Below are 21,068 nucleotides of genomic sequence, written 5' to 3'. Positions count from 1 at the left end.
CAAATCTATAAAAATTAAATTTAAACATCATATATTTTATTTCTTGAGTTGGTCTTTTAAATTATGTTGATGTTATTGGATGATTTTCTATGATGTCATTGTCTCATTTATCATTTGTATAATTAAGAATTTATATAACATAATGAACTAAAAAAATCCATGATATCATTTGATAAGATAATTTCATGCTAAAAATATAAATATCAAGACATTTATTCTCCCACTTTCTATAGCAAATAAAATAATAATAATAATAATAACAATTACTGCCACTACCTGCTATTTTATTGTGTAATTATAACAGTAAATAAAAATTTACTTTTAACGGAGTTTTTTTATTAATTTTTATAACTTTAATGCAAATTTTAGTAATTTTATAATTATATTTTTTTAATTGTTTTTATTTTTTATTATGATGAAAATAGGATACAAATAATAATAATAATAATAATAATAATAATAATAATAATAATAATAATAATAATAATAATAATATAAAAAAAGAAAAGAATAATACATGCAAATAGAAGATAAGACACTTGTAGAGAGAATTATGGAACCGTAGGTGCTACCATCCTTGCTTCTGCACTGACGGTTCCCTTGCGGCTTCCATGGAAGGGATGATGCAGCTTGCTTATGATGCAACGGTGAAGCTCATGCTGTCTGCACTTGAGCGCAACCTCCTCCCTGACGCCGTCACCAGAAGACTCACGCGCCTCCTTTTGGCTACTCGCCTTCGCTCTTCTTCCACCACATCCTCGGAGCTTCAACTTTTCAACCTCCTCCACTTCGCACACTGTATTATTTCTTAGCTTCTTAATTTCTCTCGTCGCGATTATGACTGCATTTTCAAAAATCAATCACTATAACATTCTAGGAATCAAAAAAAGAAAAATAACGAAAACATTACTTTGCAACGTCTTAATGTAATAATGTGTTTTTTTAGTTCATTTGATTTTGTCCGGTTAGTGAACAATTAGACCAGGAATTTCATGTCTCCCGCTCTTTCAGCTTTACGAGAGATGCCCATAGCAATCAACACCGAGAAGCCAAAATCTCAACATTATGAACTACCAACCGCTTTCTTCAAGCTTGTCCTTGGAAGCAATCTCAAATACAGGTACTTCTAAAATGATTTTGTAGTCGATTGGTAACTTTACCTAAAAAATTTCTTTGATTTTGTGCTATTAGTAGATAGTGATCATGTTTCTTTGATTTATATTTTCGAAAGTTGATTTTCTTTTTATTAAAAAAAAAAACAACGAACACAGACACTCAACTGTTTCTGGTTTTTGGTTTATAAAGTAAGATTTGGAATAATTTTTTAAACTGGTAGACTTTATAGGCGAAATTGATTTTTAAGTAGCAAGGAAGGAATTATTTTAAGTAACAGTTTTCAAAGGCAAAAGACTAGAAGAAAAACACATAGGACCTAAACCTTTTTACAACAAAATCTACCTAAAAGAGACTACAGGAGAAACCCTAAACCCTAAACTCCTGCAGCTCTATTTCTCTTCTGCCTCAACGACGCTGGAAGAGGCTGAAGAAGCAATGTTGAAACTGTACTGCGACAGATCAAACCTGAAAGATAGTCATACGGTACTTGATGTGGGATGTGGTTGGGGATCGCTGGCATTTTACATTGCCAAGAAGTACATTAACTGCAGAGTTACAGGAATCTGCAATTCCACAACTCAAAAGGCTTACATTGAGGAGAAGTGCCGGTATGCTGCTTGATATCTCCTTGTTGGCTTTAAGGCCTTATGCATTGCCATATGGCTCTGAAAAATCTGATTAGGTAGATGACACTTAAGTGAAAATCACATTCTTCTCCTCTCTTGTCAGGGATCTTCAGCTGCAAAATATCAATATTATAGTTGCTGATATTAGCACGTTTGAAATGGAGGCTTTCTTACGACAGAATATTTTCCATAGAAATGTTTGAGGTTAGGATTTGTTAATTAATAATTGGTGTCAACGACACGTTTTCTTGTATTTTAGAGTCAGCTTTGACCTTGATACAGCATATGAAGAACTACCAAGACCTTCTGAAGAAGATATCCAAATGGATGAAAGAAGATGGCCTTTTATTTGTGCATTACTTCTGCCACAGAGCATTTGCCTACCACTTTGAGGTGAACCCAATAAACAACTCGACCATTGTGATGTTATATTTGTGATATATATTAGTCAATGCATTAACAAGGCTAGTGAGGTTTCAACTTTTCATAGATATAATTAATTTACCTACTACTTGCTACTTCTTCATAAAGGATAAAAATGAAGATGACTGGATTACAAGATACTTCTTTACTGGAGGAACCATGCCTTCAGCAAATCTACTTCTTTATTTTCAAGTGAGTTTCCTATGCTTCTTGTGTCAGCTTTGTTATTAACAAATGGTATTTCTGAGTCCCGTCAAATGTTGCCTTGTGTTATATGAAGGAAAAAACTGTCTCCTTAAAAGAAAAAACGGGAAAAGAAATAAGTATCTGCTATACTTTTTTGTAAAGACCTTTATATCACGTCCAGAATCAGCTTACTTGTAACTAACTGTCTTCTCTGGTGATGTATGTAGGATGATGTTACAGTCATCAACCATTGGCTGGTAAATGGTAAACACTACGCACACACCAGGTTAGAATCAACTTGACTGCTAAATGATTTTACAGCAATCATGTCATACTCCACCGGTAGTTGATTTGTTTACAAAGCAAGTTCGAACCCACTTCTAAAAAAACAATGAATACATGTTGCAGTGAAGAATGGCTGAAAAGAATGGACCAGAAAATGACTTACATCAAGCCAATTATACAATCAACCTATGGCAATGATTCAGCTACCAAGTGGACTGCGTATTGGAGAACATTCTTCATAGCTGTTGCGGAACTTTTCGGATATAATAACGGTGAAGAATGGATGGTTGCACACTTTCTTTTCAAAAAGAAATGAAATAAGTCATAGCCTAATCTTTTAATTTGAGAATGGCTTCCAAACCTATTTGACTATTTGTCCTAAGCATTCAGGACAAAAATAGCTGCCAAAATTCACACTGCCAGAAGAAGGAGATTCGCATAGGACACCAGTACCTGTGCGCTGAGCGAATAACATCATTTAAAGTGCAACAATTAAGAAAATTCGCATAGCGCACCAGTACATGTGCGCTGAGCGAATTAATGAAGTTAAATCGTTTTAAAAGACGTGACAGAAAGACAGAAACAGTTCGGTTGACAGAAAGACAGAAACAGTTCGGTTGACAGAAGTTCCGGACAAAACAAAGAAACGAAAACATCTCAGGAACTTCCGGAGACTACTTCAAGGCATCAAAACACCATTTTTGCAAGGGATTGCTTCAAATGTGTACGTTTAGATGACTAGGAGTAGTTTTTCTTTCGTTGGAAATTGATGTAATGAAGTAACTGTGATGTAATTTTCCTGTTTAATATATTGTTGTTCGTTCATATGCTCTTTCTTGAATTTACTATCATTGTATGGAAATATAATGTTATTTGAATGTCTCTGATTACCGAAAAGTAATTTTGAACATGAACATAGATAGAGCACGTAAGTGATTTCGGATCTAGGGATAGGCTCAGTAAGTCATTTTTAGCATCAGACTTAATGCAAATTGTATGTTAAATGGACTAAGGGATTAACATTTTGATATATAAATTTAGAACTAGTTTCTAAGGGATTAGGACTAGTATGAGTTGATGTGAATGTTTGAATGAAATAATGATATATTGTACAGAGTTTTATCTTCATATGATTCATGAAACTCAATTCCAATAATGTTTCTTTTAAATATAATTCCTTGCACACCAACTGTTTGATAAAAATACCAAAAAGAGTTTCTTGTGTTTTTTGTACACTTTGATGTCTAATTGAGTTATAAAAGGAAGAATTCTCATGTGTTGCACAAGTCCCTTGGCAGAACGATACTTTGAACTTACTCTATATTACTTGGAACGATTTGATATACTTGCTAAAAAGTTATCAGAGTGTTAGCTTTGTTTCCCCTCTCTCTTTCTCTTTTATTTTGGTGGGTTTTAATCTTTTTTGTTTTTTGCAGATAAAGTTTGTTTCTTTCAAGTTTCGGCTGATTCTTTCTCAGCAGAGTTGACGAAGGTAGACAGAGAAGAATCTAGAAAAATAATATGATAATGGTTGAATTGTTCTTTATATCAAAAATGAAGAATGGGAGCCCAGAGACTAATTAATTTTGACTTTTGTTTTTAAGAAATGAAAAGTTGTTATCTGGACCTTCTAAGCATGGGAATTAAGTACGGAATCGTCTGGAACTCCCTACTATTATTCCGTAAATCTTTCTGGACGTACGCTGGAGATGTAAAAGCAATGGCTGCCACCCATGCTGATGTTAAGGAGTATCCAAACTGTTACGTGTTCGTGATCGACATGCCTGGCGTGAAAGTTGGGGACATTAAGGTGCAGGTGAAGGAGGACAATGTGTTAATCATTAGCAGCTATAGGAAGAGGGAGGAGGAGAGAGAAGGGGTTGAGTATTTGAGTATGGGGAGAAGAGTCGGAAAGTTCATGCGCAGGTTTACGCTTCCAGACGATGCCAACTCTGATGTCATATATGTCATGGACCAGAATGGTGTGCTGACCGTCACCATCAAGAAGTTGCCTCCTCCTATTGATGTCAAGTTTGATTAATAGAACATGTACTCTAGACAATTCTTTTGAGGACGTCGAACGAGAGATGAGCTCCCCAAAGTTAAGTTCATACTCTTGATTTGAAATTTATCTCTCATTCTTATCTGTCACATGACTAGTACAACGAATGTTCATCCAAACATTTAATAAATATTTCTTTCAAAAAATAAAATTTAAAGGAAAAAAAAATCAACATTAAAAAAAATTATATTTTTCTCTCTTTAATGTTAAATAACAATAAAAAAATTATAATTATATATGTTTTGAAATAGACTACAAAATAAGTATTTTAGTAATTTAAGATAGAAAAAAACTATACATATACCGGATCAATTCAAATATTTCGCCCGTACCATTGAGACGAGTTTGGGAGTTTATTTATCACTCTAGCTAGAACTGGCAAATGAAACAATTCTAACTTTTGGTATTTGTCTTAATTTTGGAAAAATTTAAAAAAAATGTTAAAATCATACGTTCGTATTTGTCATGTGTATACTAGAATGAAATAATCTAGAAAAAGAAACCGAAAGTTCTAAGCTGCCCCAGCAAAGAATTTGGAGACGGTTATTAAGTTTCTAAACTATCTAGAAACAGGAAGATTGGTAAAATGATCTGGACAAGGAACAAACAAGCTAACTTAAAAGTAAAGCATGCTGAAGAGCCTTTCTCTGGAAAGTTGCAAGCTTACTGAATCTTTCCATATCAGTTAAAGTGCAACAATTAAGAAAATTCGCATAGCGCACGAGTACATGTGCGCTGAGCGAATTAATGGAGTTAAGTCGCTTTAAAAGACGTGACAGAAAGACAGAAACAGTCGGCTGAAAGAAGTTCCGTACAAAAGAATAAATCGAAAACATCTCAGGAACTTTCGAAGACTGCTTCAAGGCATCAAGAAACCATTTTTGCAAGGGATTGCTTCAAATGTGTATGTTTAGATGACTAGGAGTAGTTTTTCTTTCGTTGGAATTAGATGTAGTGAACTCACTGTGATGTTATTTTCGTGTTCAATATATCGTTGTTCGTTCATATGCTCTTTCTTGAATTTACTATCATTGTATGAAAATATAATGTTATTTGAATGTCTCTGATTACCGAAAAGTAATTTTGAACATGAACATAGATAGAGCACCTAAGTGATTTGGAATCTACGGATAGACTTAGTAAGTCATTTTTAGCATCGGACTTAATGCAAATTGTATGTTAAATGGACTAAGGGATTAACATTTTGATATATAAATTTAGAACTAGTTGCTAAGGGATTAGGACTAGTATGCCTGATGTGAATGTTTGAATGAAATAATGATATATTGTACAGAGTTTTATCTTCATATGATTCATGAAACCCAATTCCAACAAAGTTTCTTTTAAATATAATTCCTTGCACACCAACTGTTTGATAAAAATACCAAAAAGAGTTTCTTGTGTTTTTTTGTACACTTTGATGTCTAATTGAGTTATAAAAGGAAGAATTGTAATGTGTTGCACAAGTCCCTTGGCAGAACGATACTTTGAACTTACTCTATATTACTTGGAACGATTTGATATACTTGCCAAAAAGTTATCAGAGTGTTAGCTTTGTTTCCCCACTCTCTTTCTCTTTTATTTTGGTGGGTTTTAATCTTTTTTGTTTTTTGCAGATAAAGTTTGTTTCTTTCAAGTTTCGGCTGATTCTTTCTCAGCAGAGTTGACGAAGGTAGACAGAGAAGAATCTAGAAAATAATATGATAATGGTTGAATTGTTCTTTATATCAAAAATGAAGAATGGGAGCCCAGAGACTAATTAATTTTGACTTTTGTTTTTAAGAAATGAAGAGTTCTTATCTGGACCTTCTAAGCATGGGAATTAAGTACGGAATCGTCTGGAACTCCCTACTATTATTCCTTAAATCTTTCGGACGTACGCTGGAGATGTAAAAGCAATGGCTGCCACCCATGCTGATGTTAAGGAGTATCCGAACTGTTACGTGTTCGTGATCGACATGCCTGGCGTGAAAGCTGGGGACATTAAGGTGCAGGTGAAGGAGGACAATGTGTTAATCATTAGCGGCTATAGGAAGAGGGAGGAGGAGAGAGAAGGGGTTGAGTATTTGAGTATGGGGAGAAGAGTCGGAAAGTTCATGCGCAGGTTTACGCTTCCAGACGATGCCAACTCTGATGCCATATATGTCATGGACCAGAATGGTGTGCTGACCGTCACCATCAAGAAGTTGCCTCCTCCTATTGATGTCAAGTTTGATTAATAGAACATGTACTCTAGACAATTCTCTTGAGGACTTCGAACCAGAGATGAGCTCCCCAAAGTTAAGTTCATACTCTAGATTTGAAATTTATCTCTCATTCTTATCTGTAACATGACTAGTACAACGAATGTTCATCCAAACATTTAATAAATATTTCTTTCGAAAAATAAAATTTAATGGAAAAAAAAATCAACATTATAAAAAATTATATTTTTCTCTCTTTAATGTTAAATAACAATAAAAAAATATAATTATATATGTTTTGAAATAGACTACAAAATAAGTATTTTAGTAATTTAAGATAGAAAAAAGTATACATATACCAGATCAATTCAAATATTTCGCTCGTACCATTGAGACGAGTTTGGGAGTTTATTTATCACTCTAGCTAGAACTGGCAAATGAAACAATTCTAACTTTTGGTATATGTCTTAATTTTGGAACAATTTAAAAAAAATATTAAAATCTTACGTTCGTATTTGTCATGTGTATACTAGAATCAAATAATCTAGAAAAAGAAACCGAAAGTTCTAAGCTGCCCCAGCAAAGAATTTGGAGACGGTTATTAAGTTTCTAAACTATCTAGAAACAGGAAGATTGGTAAAATGATCTGGACAAGGAACAAACAAACTAACTTAAAAGTAAAGCATGCTGAAGCGCCTTTCTCTGGAAAGTTGCAAGCTTACTCAATCTTTCCATATCAATTAAAGTGCAACAATTAAGAAAATTTGCATAGCGCACGAGTACATGTGTGTTGAGCGAATTAATGAAGTTAAGTGGCTTTAAAAGACGTGACAGAAAGATAGAAACAGTCGGCTGACAGAAGTTCCGTACAAAAGCAAGAAACGTAAACATCTCAGGAACTTTCGGAAACTGCTTCAAGGCATCAATAAATCATTTTTGCAAGGGATTGCTTCAAATGTGTACGTTTAGATGACTAGGAGTAGTTTTTCTTTCGTTGGAATTAGATGTAATGAACTCACTGTGATGTAATTTTCCTCTTCAATATATCGTTGTTCGTTCATATGCTCTTTGTTGAATTTACTATCATTGTATTGAAATATAATGTTATTTGAATGTCTCTGATTACCGAAAAGTAATTTTGAACATGAAAATAGATAGAGCACCTAAGTGATTTGGAATGTAGGGATAGACTAAATAAGTCATTTTTAGCATCGGACTTAATGCAAATTGTATGTTAAATGAACTAAGGGATTAACATTTTGATATATAAATTTAGAACTCGTTGCTAAGGGATTAGGACTAGTATGCCCTGATGTGAGTGTTTGAATGAAATAATGATATATTGTACAGAGTCTTATCTTCATATGATTCATGAAACCCAATTCCAACAAAGTTTCGTTTAAATATAATTCCTTGCACACCAACTGTTTGATAAAAATACCAAAAAGAGTTTCTTGTGTTTTTTGTACACTTTGATGTCTAATTGAGCTATAAAACGAAGAATTGTCATGTGTTGCACAAGTTCCTTGGCAGAACGATACTTTGAACTTACTCTATATTACTTGGAACGATTTGATATACTTGCCAAAAGGTTATCAGAGTGTTAGCTTTGTTTCCCCTCTCTCTTTCTCTTTTATTTTTGTGGGTTTTAATCTTTTTTGTTTTTTGCAGATAAAGTTTGTTTCTTTCAAGTTTCGGCTGATTCTTTCTCAGCAGAGTTGACGAAGGTAGACAGAGAAGAATCTAGAAAATAATATGATAATGGTTGAATTGTTCTTTATATAAAAAATGAAGAATGGGAGCCTAGAGACTAATTAATTTTGACTTTTGTTTTTAAGAAATGAAGAGTTGTTATCTGGACCTTCTAAGCATGGGAATTAAGTACGGAATCGTCTGGAACTTCCTACTATTATTGTGTAAAATCTTTCTAGACGTACGCTGGAGATGTAAAAGCAATGGCTGCCACCCATGCTGATGTTAAGGAGTATCCGAACTGTTACGTGTTCGTGATCGACATGCCTGGCGTGAAAGCTGGGGACATTAAGGTGCAGGTGAAGGAGGACAATGTGTTAATCATTAGCGGCTATAGGAAGAGGGAGGAGGAGAGAGAAGGGGTTGAGTACTTGAGTACGGGGAGAAGAGTCGGAAAGTTCATGCGCAGGTTTAGGCTTCCATGCCAACTCTGATGCCATATATGTCATGGACCAGAATGGTGTGCTCACCGTCACCATCAAGAAGTTGCCTCCTCCTATTGATGTCAAGTTTGATTAATAGAACATGTACTGTAGACAATTCTTTTGAGGACGTCGAACCAGAGATGAGCTCCCCAAAGTTAAGTTCATACTCTAGATTTGAAATTTATCTCTCATTCTTATCTGTCACATGACTAATACAACGAATGTTCATCCAAACATTTAATAAATATTTCTTTCAAAAAATAAAATTTAAAGGAAAAAAAATCAACATTATAAAAAATTATATTTTTCTCTCTTTAATGTTAAATAACAGTAAAAAAATATAATTATATATGTTTTGAAATAGACTACAAAAGAAGTATTTTAGTAATTTAAGATAGAAAAAAGTATACATATACCACATCAATTCAAATATTTCGCCCGTACCCTTGAGACGAATTGGGAGTTTATTTATCACTCTAGCTAGAACTGTCAAATGAAACAATTCTAACTTTTGGTATATGTCTTAATTTTGGAAAAATTGAAAAAGAAAATGTTAAAATCTTACGTTCATATTTGTTATGTGTATACTAGAATGAAATAATCTAGAAAAAGAAACCGAAAGTTCTAAGCTGCCCCAACAAAGAATTTGGAGACGGTTATTAAGTTTCTAAACTATCTAGAAACAGGAAGATTGATAAAATGATCTGGACAAGGAACAAACTAACTAACTTTAAAGTAAAGCATGCTGAAGAGCCTTTCTCTGGAAAGTTGCAAGCTTACTCAATCTTTCCATATCATTTAAAGTGCAGCAATTAAGAAAATTTGCATAGCGCACCAGTACATGTACGCTGAGCGAATTAATGAAGTTAAGTCGCTTTAAAAGACGTGACAGAAAGATAGAAACAGTCGCCTGACAGAAGTTCCGTACAAAAGAAAGAAACGAAAACATCTCAGGAACTTTCGGAGACTGCTTCAAGGCATCAAGAAATCATTTTTGCAAGGGATTGCTTCAAATGTGTACGTTTAGATGACTAAGAGTACTTTTTCTTTCGTTGGAATTAGATGTAATAAACTCACTGTGATGTAATTTTCCTGTTCAATATATTATTGTTCGTTCATATGCTCTTTCTTGAATTTACTATCATTTTATGGAAATATAATGTTATTTGAATGTCTCTGATTACCGAAAAGTAATTTTGAACATGAACATAGATAGAGCACCTAAGTGATTTGGAATCTAGGGATAGACTCAAGAAGTCATTTTTAGCATCGGACTTAATGCAAATTGTATGTTAAATGGACTAAGGGATTAACATTTTGATATATAAATTTAGAACTGGTTGCTAAGGGATTAGGACTAGTATGCCTTGATGTGAATGTTTGAATGAAATAATGATATATTGTATAGAGTTTTATCTTCATATGATTCATGAAACCCAATTCCAACAAAGTTTCTTTTAAATATAATTTCTTGCACACCAACTGTTTGATAAAAATACCAAAAAGAGTTTCTTGTGTTTTTTTGTACCCTTTGATGTCTAATTGAGCTATAAAAGGAAGAATTGACATGTGTTGCACAAGTTCCTTGGCAGAACGATACTTTGAACTTACTCTATATTACTTAGAAGGATTTGATATACTTGCCAAAAAGTTATCAGAGGGTTAGCTTTGTTTCCCCTCTCTCTTTCTCTTTTATTTTGGTGGGTTTTAATCTTTTTTTTTTTTTGCAGATAAAGTTTGTTTCTTTCAAGTTTTGGCTGATTCTTTCTCAGCAGAGTTGACGAAGGTAGACAGAGAAGAATCTAGAAAATAATATGATAATGGTTGAATTGTTCTTTATATCAAAAATGAAGAATTGGAGCCCAGAGACTAATTAATTTTGACTTTTGTTTTTAAGGAATGAAGAGTTGTTATCTGGACTTTCTAAGCATGGGAATTAAGTACGGAATCGTCTGGAACTCCCTACTATTATTCTGTAAAATCTTTCTGGACGTACGTTGGAGATGTAAAAGCAATGGCTGCCACCCATGCTGATGTTAAGGAGTATCCGAACTGTTACGTGTTCGTGATCGACATGCCTGGCGTGAAAGCTGGGGACATTAAGGTGCAGGTGAAGGAGGACAATGTGTTAATCATTAGCGGCTATAGGAAGAGGGAGGAGGAGAGAGAAGGGGTTGAGTATTTGAGTATGGGAAGAAGAGTCGGAAAGTTCATGCGCAGGTTTACGCTTCCAGACGATGCCAACTCTGATGTCATATATGTCATGGACCAGAATGGTGTGCTGACCGTCACCATCAAGAAGTTGCCTCCTCCTATTGATGTCAAGTTTGATTAATAGAACATGTACTGTAGACAATTCTTTTGAGGACGTCGAACCAGAGATGAGCTCCCCAAAGTTAAGTTCATATTCTAGATTTGAAATTTATCTCTGATTCTTATCTGTCACATGACTAGTACAACAAATGTTCATCCAAACATTTAATAAATATTTCTTTCAAAAAATAAAATTTAAAGGAAAAAAAATCAACATTATAAAAAATTATATTTTTCTCTCTTTAATGTTAAATAACAATAAAAAAATTATAATTATATATGTTTTGAAATAGACTACAAAATAAGTATTTTAGTAATTTAAGATAGAAAAAAGTATACATGTACCGAATAAATTCAAATATTTCGCCCGTACCATTGAGACGAGTTTGGTAGTTTATTTATCACTCTAGCTAGAATTGGCAAATGAAACAATTCTAATTTTTGGTATATGTCTTAATTTTGGAAAAATTTAAAAAAAATATGTTAAAATCTTACGTTCGTATTTGTCATGTGTATACTAGAATGAAATAATCTAGAAAAAGAAACCGAAAGTTCTAAGCTGCCCTAGCAAAGAATTTGGAGACTGTTATTAAGTTTCTAAACTATCTAGAAACAGGAAGATTGATAAAATGATCTGGACAAGGAACAAACTAACTAAAAAGTAAAGCATGTTGAAGAGCCTTTCTCTGGAAAGTTGTAAGCTTACTCAATCTTTCCATATCAGTTAAAGTACAGCAATTAAGAAAATTCGCGTAGCGCACCAATACATGTGCGCTGAGCGAATTAATGAAGTTAAGTCGCTTTAAAAGACGTGGCAGAAAGACAGAAATAATCGGCTGACAGAAATTGCGTACAAAAGAAAGAAACGATAACATCTCAGGAACTTTCGGAGACTGCTTCAAGGCATCAAGAAACCCTTTTTGCAAGGGATTGCTTCAAATGTGTACGTTTAGATGACTAGGAGTAGTTTTTCTTTGGTTGGAATTAGATGTAATGAACTCACTGTGATGTAATTTTCCTGTTCAATAGATCGTTGTTCATTCATATGTTCTTTCTTGAATTTACTATCATTGTATGGAAATATAATGTTAATTGAATGTCTCTGATTACCGAAAAGTAATTTTGAACATGAACATAGATAGAGCACCTAAGTGATTTGGAATCTAGGGATAGATTCAGTAAGTCATTTTTAGCATCGGACTTAATGCAAATTGTATGTTAAATGGACTAAGGGATTAACATTTTGATATATAAATTTAGAACTAGTTGCTAAGAGATTAGGACTAATATGCCTTGATGTGAATGTTTGAATGAAATAATGATATATTGTACAGAGTTTTATCTTCATATGATTCATGAAACCCAATTCCAACAAAGTTTCTTTTAAATATAATTTCTTGCACACCATCTGTTTGATAAAAATACCAAAAAGAGTTTCTTGTGTTTTTTGTACACTTTGATGTCTAATTGAGCTATGAAAGGAAGAATTGTCATGTGTTGCACAAGTTCCTTGGCAGAACGATACTTTGAACTTACTCTATATTACTTGGAACGATATGATATACTTGCCAAAAAGTTATCAGAGTGTTAGCTTTGTTTCCCTCTCTCTTTCTCTTTCATTTTGGTGGGTTTTAATCTTTTTTGTTTTTTGCACATAAAGTTTGTTTCTTTCAAGTTTCGGCTCATTCTTTCTCAGCAGAGTTGACGAAGGTAGACAGAGAAGAATCTAGAAAATAATATGATAATGGTTGAATTGTTCTTTATATCAAAAATGAAGAATGGGAGCCTAGAGACTAATTAATTTTGACTTTTGTTTTTAAGAAATGAAGAGTTGTTATCTGGACCTTCTAAGCATGGGAATTAAGTACGGAATCGTCTGAACCCCCTACTATTATTCTGTAAATCTTTCTGGACGTACCTTGGAGATGTAAAAGCAATGGCTGCCACCCATACTGATGTTAAGGAGTATCCGAACTGTTACGTGTTCGTGATCGACATGCCTGGCGTGAAAGCTGGGGATATTAAGGTGCAGGTGAAGGAGGACAATGTGTTAATCATTAGCGGCTATAGGAAGAGGGAGGAGGAGAGAGAAGGGGTTGAGTATTTGAGTATGGGGAGAAGAGTCGGAAAGTTCATGCGTAGGTTTACGCTTCCAAGACGATGCCAACTCTGATGCCATATCTGTCATGGACCAGAATGGTGTGCTGACCGTCACCATCAAGAAGTTGCCTCCTCCTATTGATGTCAAGTTTAATTAATAGAACATGTACTGTAGACAATTCTTTTGAGGACGTCGAACCATAGATGAGCTCCCCAAAATTAAGTTCATACTCTAGATTTGAAATTTATCTCTCATTCTTATCTGTCACATGACTAGTACAACGAATGTTCATGCAAACATTTAATAAATGTTTCTTTCAAAAAGTAAAATTTAAAGGAAAAAAAAATCTAACATTATAAAAAATTATATTTTTCTCTCTTTAATGTTAAATAACAATAAAAAAATTATAATTATATATTGTTTGAAATAGACTACAAAATAAGTATTTTAATAATTTAAGAATGAAAAAATATACATATACCAGATCAATTCAAATATTTCGCCCGTACCAATGAGACGAGTTTGGGAGTTTATTTATCACTCTAGTTAGAACTGGCAAATGAAACCATTCTAATTTTGGTATATGTCTTAATTTTGGAAAAATTTAAAAAGAAATGTTAAAATCTTACATTCGTATATACTAGAATGAAGTAATCTAGAGAAAGAAACCGAAAGTTCTAATGCCCCATAAAAAATTTAGAGACTGTTATTAAGTTTCTAAAGAATCTAGAAATACGAAGATTGATAAAATGATCTGGACAAGGAAGAAACAAACTAACTTAGAAAGTAAAGCATGCTGAAGAGCCTTTCTCTGGAAAGTTGCAAGCTTACTCAATCTTTCCATATCAGTATCCTGACCTATGGAGTCAAAAGCTTACGGTTTAAAACACAATCATCATACCAAAGAAGGAAATAAAATTCATACTTAATTTGGTATTAAAATTTTAAAAATTTGTCCCATACTTGAAACCAGGTCTTATACATGACAGTGTACTATAATTAACAAACGACTCTATACAAGTTGTATTTTCCTTACCCGATTGATAAAAATCTAAAACCTGAGATGCTATCACTGAATTTCGAAAAATAAACAGTGTAGGTTCTAACAACATAAGGATTAGCTATTCGGTAAAATGAGTAAATTCTTCCAATAAGAAAAAAATATATGCTCTTACAACAGGAGGATAGGCCGTTTAGTGAGGCTTAACTCCTTCAATAGGAGAAAATACGAATGAAAGACAACATCTCTCTTTTACTCTGGTGTACATTTTTTTCAGAATCGAAGTTACCAGAAGCATTCAGCAGATTACAAAACTTTATCATACAAAGGACCAACAAAACATATCCTTAACTCCTTTTTGCAATGCAAAATTACATTGGCACAGAACTTAAAAAACATTTCATAAATTGTAATTATTGAAGTTTACAAGAAAACTGCAGATGTGCTGATCTTTAGGTCTAGTTTGATAATACAAGATCAGTCAAACTATTAGCAGCCACCCCACTATACCCCATTAAACAAAAATAATTACCTACATATTAGGAAATATACTTCACCTTAGAATATGAAGGATCCTTGGGATTTATGTTCAAGAAATCCTCATTCAGGACTTGTATGTCTGAACTTGGGGTTAAGTCTGACAGTTAGACCCACCAACCAAAAATTAACTAAAAAAGAATAATTCAGAATTTAATGCTCGTCAGCGGTGGAGACACTAAATGCAGAAAAGAGACCTGGATTCTAGACAACTAGCATAACCTGTCGTTTTAAAAAACATCCAACACACTTATTTTTGTTGTGACATTGAAAAGGCTATCAGTAAGCACATAGATATAACATCAAAGGATACTAGAAGCCATGATAGCTTTATAGTGTCTTTCAATCGCTTAACTCTTTCTTTTTTCAGCTCACATGCTACAATCTTTCCCCTACTCTTCATAAGGGCAGCAAGGTGAATAGTTTTGTTTCCCGGTGCTGCACACGCATCAATAACCTTCAAATACATTTGAGGTGTGCAATTAGTAGGATTGGAATAGCTAACAAAATATCTCAAGGATTCAACATTACTTTTTTTATTTAACACTGATTTCTGTAGTTATAATTTAATTTACAAATTGAACATTCATAACATGGCAGTTAAAATGAGCAGGCAGCAAGCACATGCCAAATACATACAGAGTGGTTGTTCACTTATATTCTAGTAATTAATTTACATATGGTAACCTTGGCCATTTCTTTGCAATCCTACAAAATTAAAATTTCCTGAGGATTTATACAAGTAAAATTAAGCAAAAACATTTCAAGTTAATATATTAAGAGAAAGAAGATTTTTAAAAAATAGAAGCCAAAACAAAATATTCAGTAGACCCAATAGAACAGATTAAATATGGTATACTTCAATATTCCTGAATCACCAATAGGATGACCAACTATCTAAGAAGGAATTTGGCCAATATGAACAGAATAATCTGTTAAACAGTAAATGTAGCATACTTACTTCGCCTCTAATTTCAGAGTAAATAGCTCAATTCTACTTTAAAATCGTCTTATCAAGTTACATTGCATGAGAAATTTTGGGCTACAATAACTCATGAAACTAATTGACTAGAGCTTCCCCCGTGTTATGACCACATCAATTCTGCTTTTCTTTCTACTTTTTGCTTTACCAGTTAGTTAATTACTTAAATGGCTGTGAAAAACCTTGAAGACACAGACAGAAATGATACTTATTTAACAATTTACTGCCAAGAGGAAAAATAAGACCAAACTTGGGGGTGGGGATAGAAATGATAGGGTAATAGGTGATGTTTACAAGGAATGAAGAAGTAGAATGCACCTATGATTGAATCAAATTCATATCTTAAACGTTTATTACATTGCAGCAATAACTCACCTCCCATCCTGGTTGAGGGCTAAGTGCTGGTGCTGCCATGGAACTCGCCTTACCCTTTATAAAAGTTTGTCTCCATGTTAGCAAAACGATTATAAAAGAAAGAAAAGATATATATCTAAAGATATATAAAAAGATATTAACCTTTTCATCCAATAAGACCTGTATACAGATAATGATATATATCTATAACTTCTTAAAAAAAAAAGAGAAAAAAAAGAAAGAGTAATTCCTTACTTGCATAACGATACTGCCGTTTTTAACAAGAGGGTGATCATGTAAATCAGTGCCTTTTGGGAGTATCAGTAACTCAGCCAACAGATTATCTTTTTGAACCTATTTAATACAACAAAATAATAATCCGTATCAACCTGTGGATTAAATAGATGAAGTAAACATGGTGACTTTTTATAAATTCAGTTAAATACTTTCCAAAAAAAATAAAAGGAAGAAAACATTTTGACTAAAATATAAAATGTTGATCATCAGAAATATATTGATGAATTTACCGAGTAATTTTTCTGAAGTTCAAGCAAGGCAGAATCAACATCCAGTCTAAGCGTATTGACACGAACATACCGAGGTACAGAAACATCTGCATAAGAGCATTTATTGAAAATGTAAAAATTTCAAAACAATCATCTATAAAGCATCAGCTTCGAAATAAAAAAACGTTGCCGCGCATCAACTGTAAAAAAACACCAATTCCACAAACTATAAAATCTAATAAAATGCATAAAAACGGAAGATGTGAAAAATGACCTAGAATTTCATGCAGAGCAATCAACTGTTTAACAGTCTTCACATTTCTCTGTAACAAAAGCTGTTTAAGAGTCGAACGCAGAGCAGCTTCGTGTCGCATAAGGTACTTCTCTGCATCACCAACTAGTGAAACCGCCTATAAATTTCAAGTTTGGCCATAACCACATAAGTAACTAGTTCAATTTCCAGAAGTCGTAGAAGTAGGAGTCCTCCCGTACAACAACAGAAAAAACACCTCACCTTGCCGAAAAGGATATCATAGGCAATGATATAAACCAATTCTCGTTGCCTCTGCTAAAATCAACAACACACAACACATCGTGTTAAGAAATAAGTAGAAATGAAGAAAAACCAAAGTTATTACGATTTATGACCTTCCACTTGGTGTTGAGAATGGAGCTTCCAAGACCTCTCTCTATGAAATTCTACCTATTACTTAAATTTAGAGTTTGTCTGGTTTTTATTTTATAAATTTAAATATATTTTTATTCTTTAAGCATTGAAGATATATAAAATCATTTTTAACTTCAAATGATGAATGAATTAAATAATCTAAACAAAGTAATCATAAGACGTGAAAAAAATGTAGAAGTAGAATCACAACTAACCTTAAACTGTAAATTAGACAATACAAACTTTGAGTAGCCTCTAATTCTTGAATTGTATTATATGTGTCATGTTGTAAAAAAAATGACAATAAAATCATTTTAATATATTATCTTATGCATTTATATTTCAAGCTTGTATATTTATAAAAAAAACTAATAAATATTAGATATTAACATATTTTCCTCGCAATTTTTCCCTATATATTGTATTTTTCGTTGTTTTCTTTACTTTATTCAAATCAATACAATATATATATATATATAAAAAGAAAGATCTACCAAGACTCCTCCAAAAAAAAGCTTAATATAAACGTTATGTAGAGTATAGTTTTTCAAAAGTTGAAAACTTGATAGATATATATTCCTTGAACATTCCCGAAAGAAATTCCTAAAAAAGTAGTTGTCATCTTTGAATCACACTTAAGAAGAAATGTTTAACACAAGATATTATTTCATCGGTTTCTATAATCAGTTAGCCAATAATATTAAATAACATTTCACTGCTTGAACTTATCATAATTAATCACTGAAAAGTCACATAAATGACTTAAATATGTATTTTGGAACCATCAAATTTAATTAAAGACAAGCTTGAAATATATCGTATTGAGTATAAAGTTAGGATCACATGAATATTAAAAAAATAATACAAAATATAAGTTACGTTATTTATGGACTTTAAAAATGTGTACATTTTTTACAATAATAAGTCCACTTGTGTTGATTTATTATGCATTATTTTTAACGAAGAGAAATTCCAGTTAATATTTTAGTTATAAGTTATTTATTACTTGAAATGTATATAAATTTCTTCTGTATTGTAATTTTTTTATGTGAACAACTAGGTTCAGAACTCCACAATCTTTGCCAAACAATACAAGTCAAAACGTGAGATTTAAGTCAAAGTACTTTTTAAAATATTATTACTTAAAAAAGTACTACTGATTAGTCTTTTTGCAATTTCTGTGAATGTGCTCCAGATGCTAGCATGTTCTGGTAGTGTTAACCATAATCTTTTATACTAAACTTAAATAATTTTAAAAGCTTAAGGCAGAAGATAAGTAGCGTCGAAAATGACAGAAGGAAGATTATTCACCTTCATGTGCCGCAATATTTCTACATGTTTGACTGTAAACTATAAAATCACATTGCATAAGAAATTATTATGAAAAGTGTTTTTAACATCAGTTTAAGGTTCCTAAAAGCCATAGTCCATGAGAGTGATGTGCCAGTAATAAGATGAGAGGTTCGTAATATTTCAAAAGGTTTAATAGGTTCGGAGGTCCCTATATTTGTGGGTTCGTTTCAATTGGGTTCTCCAATTTTGAAAGTGATCAATTTGGTCCCTAATTTAACAAAATTGAGTCAATAATACCCTTTCCGTTAAATGCAATGGACGACATTAACTTTTTAAACATATGGTATGTTGAAGCGTCCTTCAAACAAAACTGTGCAACCTGCAAATAAAAGGATGCCTCAACATGCCACATGTTTAAAAAATTAACGCCGTTCATTACATTTAACGGAAAGGGTATTATTGACTCAATTTTGTTAAATTAGGGACCAAATTGATCACTTTCAAAATTGGAGGACCCAATTGAAACGAACCCACAAATATAAGGACCTCCGAACCTATTAAACCTATTTCAAAATGACTATAAAATTTTTAATTGCTAACCAAACACTTATAGTCTTCGAATTTGTTGATCTGCCCCGAAATGGAAGTCAGCGAAAGATACCTACGAACTTCCTCACCTTTTGCCAATTTTGGGGATTATGATGATGTCTTCAGAAATTATGAATCGTTTTCCTTCAATTATTTTGTTTCATATATTGTAATTATAGTTTTAATAATTCTAATACTTAGAATTTTTTAATTTTGAGTTAGGTATTTTATATCCAAGTTACTTCCAAATACATTGCTGGAGTCTAGACTGTGAGTTTCTTGATTTGGCAAAAGAAATAATTAAAATAAAAGGACGTTGACTTTATAGATATCATGACTCTCTTTTTTCACAATATTATTATTATATTTTATTTTATTAGAGATAGATTCGGGTGAGGTAATGCACAAAGTGTATATTAGGGACTTTAAAATTTTATAAAAAGACAATTTTCTATAAGGGTTATATATATATATATATATATATATATATATATATATATATATATATATATATATATATATATATATTAGGTTTATTGTCTTAAATTTTTTTTAAAATAAGTATCTTCTTCATACATAGAGTAAATTTTGATTTCATATATTTTTTATTTTAATAAAGTAATTTTAGGAGAATTATCATACACTCCATTTATAATATATAACTTTGTGATACTTACTACTCTAGAATTGGTTTAGAAAAGGAAAGAATTACCAACATTTCAATACTTTGCATCGAGAATTATCATTAATAAAGTAACTACATGACAATCCACAAAATAGGAGTATTGAAGTGGATATGACATTTAACATGTGTCAATAAAGCAATGAAAGTAGCAGTGGAAGACTTGAGTGTTTACAACCTTTTATTTATTTATTTTCTTTGTTTACAATAAAAAAATAATGTATAGATATTTTAGATTATTTCAAAACCAACTTTCTATTACAATATAAGAGAGCAATCAAACATATCTATTAAGATAACCAAAAACTAGTGGTTCGAAAAGGAACCTCAAAGCACCATCACTTTTGACTTAGTTCTCACCTCTGTGAAGGGGTTGGTCTAACCACGACACTCAATAGCCAATTAAAACTTTAACAGGTTACATACTAATCTAATTAAAACAAAAAAAAAAATTTAACACTATTGGAAATAATTAAAATATATATTTTGTCAGCTCAAATTACTTTAAATTACCTGCTCTCCTTTTTTTGTTTTTCCAATATATAGCAAAGCAATTAACTGCATATTATTAAAATTGGTGCAAGTTGTATTCTGATTACTTATAATTAATGAGGTATATATCCTTTAAAAAGTCATTTTAATTTTATATGCGATCATTTTTATATTTTAGTAATTAAACTCATATTTTAGAAAGTCTTCCTGAATCATCTGAGGCATGTCTCACACTCGTGTTAGGGGCGGACAAATAAAAATGAACTACACTGTATTATTAAAATTTCTAGTGAACTAAAAACTAATTTGTTTAATCTGAACTGAGCTATAAAACAGTTTAGACAAACTGAACTCAACTATTTTTTGTTTTATCAAACTGGATTGAATTGAACTATACTAAATTGTACTAAAACTATACTAAATTGTACTAAACTACAATATAAACTAAATTGAACTACTAACTATACTAATTTTTAAACTGAATTATACTAATTT

At 32.2% G+C, this 21,068-nt stretch overlaps 3 protein-coding genes and 2 pseudogenes across 4 annotated transcripts; 4 read left to right on the top strand and 1 right to left on the bottom strand.

Annotated features, from left to right (window-relative positions):
- The first annotated feature begins 551 nt into the window (after window positions 1-551).
- On the top strand, window positions 552-3,461 carry LOC148203184 ((S)-coclaurine N-methyltransferase-like; annotated as a pseudogene). Its single transcript, XR_015784495.1, has 8 exons — window positions 552-798; window positions 1,012-1,139; window positions 1,504-1,724; window positions 1,846-1,946; window positions 2,025-2,135; window positions 2,274-2,357; window positions 2,579-2,637; window positions 2,760-3,461. The product of XR_015784495.1 is annotated as a (S)-coclaurine N-methyltransferase-like (transcript).
- Window positions 3,462-4,205: 744 nt separating this feature from the next.
- On the top strand, window positions 4,206-4,726 carry LOC148203183 (17.3 kDa class II heat shock protein-like). Its single transcript, XM_088107569.1, has one exon. It carries the CDS (start codon window positions 4,243-4,245, stop codon window positions 4,675-4,677), a length of 435 nt encoding a protein of 144 aa, XP_087963695.1. The 5' UTR covers window positions 4,206-4,242; the 3' UTR covers window positions 4,678-4,726.
- Window positions 4,727-6,513: 1,787 nt separating this feature from the next.
- On the top strand, window positions 6,514-6,917 carry LOC148203182 (17.3 kDa class II heat shock protein-like; annotated as a pseudogene).
- A 4,155-nt stretch (window positions 6,918-11,072) lies between these two features.
- LOC148203181 (17.3 kDa class II heat shock protein-like) lies at window positions 11,073-11,393 on the top strand. Its single transcript, XM_088107012.1, has one exon. It carries the CDS (start codon window positions 11,073-11,075, stop codon window positions 11,391-11,393), a length of 321 nt encoding a protein of 106 aa, XP_087963138.1.
- A 3,973-nt stretch (window positions 11,394-15,366) lies between these two features.
- Window positions 15,367-18,835, bottom strand: LOC148203180 (25S rRNA (cytosine-C(5))-methyltransferase NSUN5-like). Its single transcript, XM_088107000.1, has 7 exons — window positions 18,830-18,835; window positions 17,500-17,550; window positions 17,366-17,416; window positions 17,126-17,261; window positions 16,873-16,958; window positions 16,601-16,699; window positions 15,367-16,420 (listed from the first exon to the last, which is right to left on the bottom strand). The coding sequence occupies exons 1-7, from the start codon at window positions 18,833-18,835 to the stop codon at window positions 16,334-16,336; spliced, it is 516 nt and encodes a 171-aa protein (XP_087963126.1). The 3' UTR covers window positions 15,367-16,333.
- Between the last annotated feature and the right edge of the window lie 2,233 nt (window positions 18,836-21,068).

This window comes from Vigna umbellata, chromosome 2 (genome assembly GCF_029865625.1).
Source record: "Vigna umbellata cultivar VRB3 chromosome 2, Vumbellata_1.0, whole genome shotgun sequence".
Lineage (NCBI taxonomy): Eukaryota > Viridiplantae > Streptophyta > Magnoliopsida > Fabales > Fabaceae > Vigna > Vigna umbellata.
This window is presented reverse-complemented; position numbering and strand designations above follow the sequence as displayed.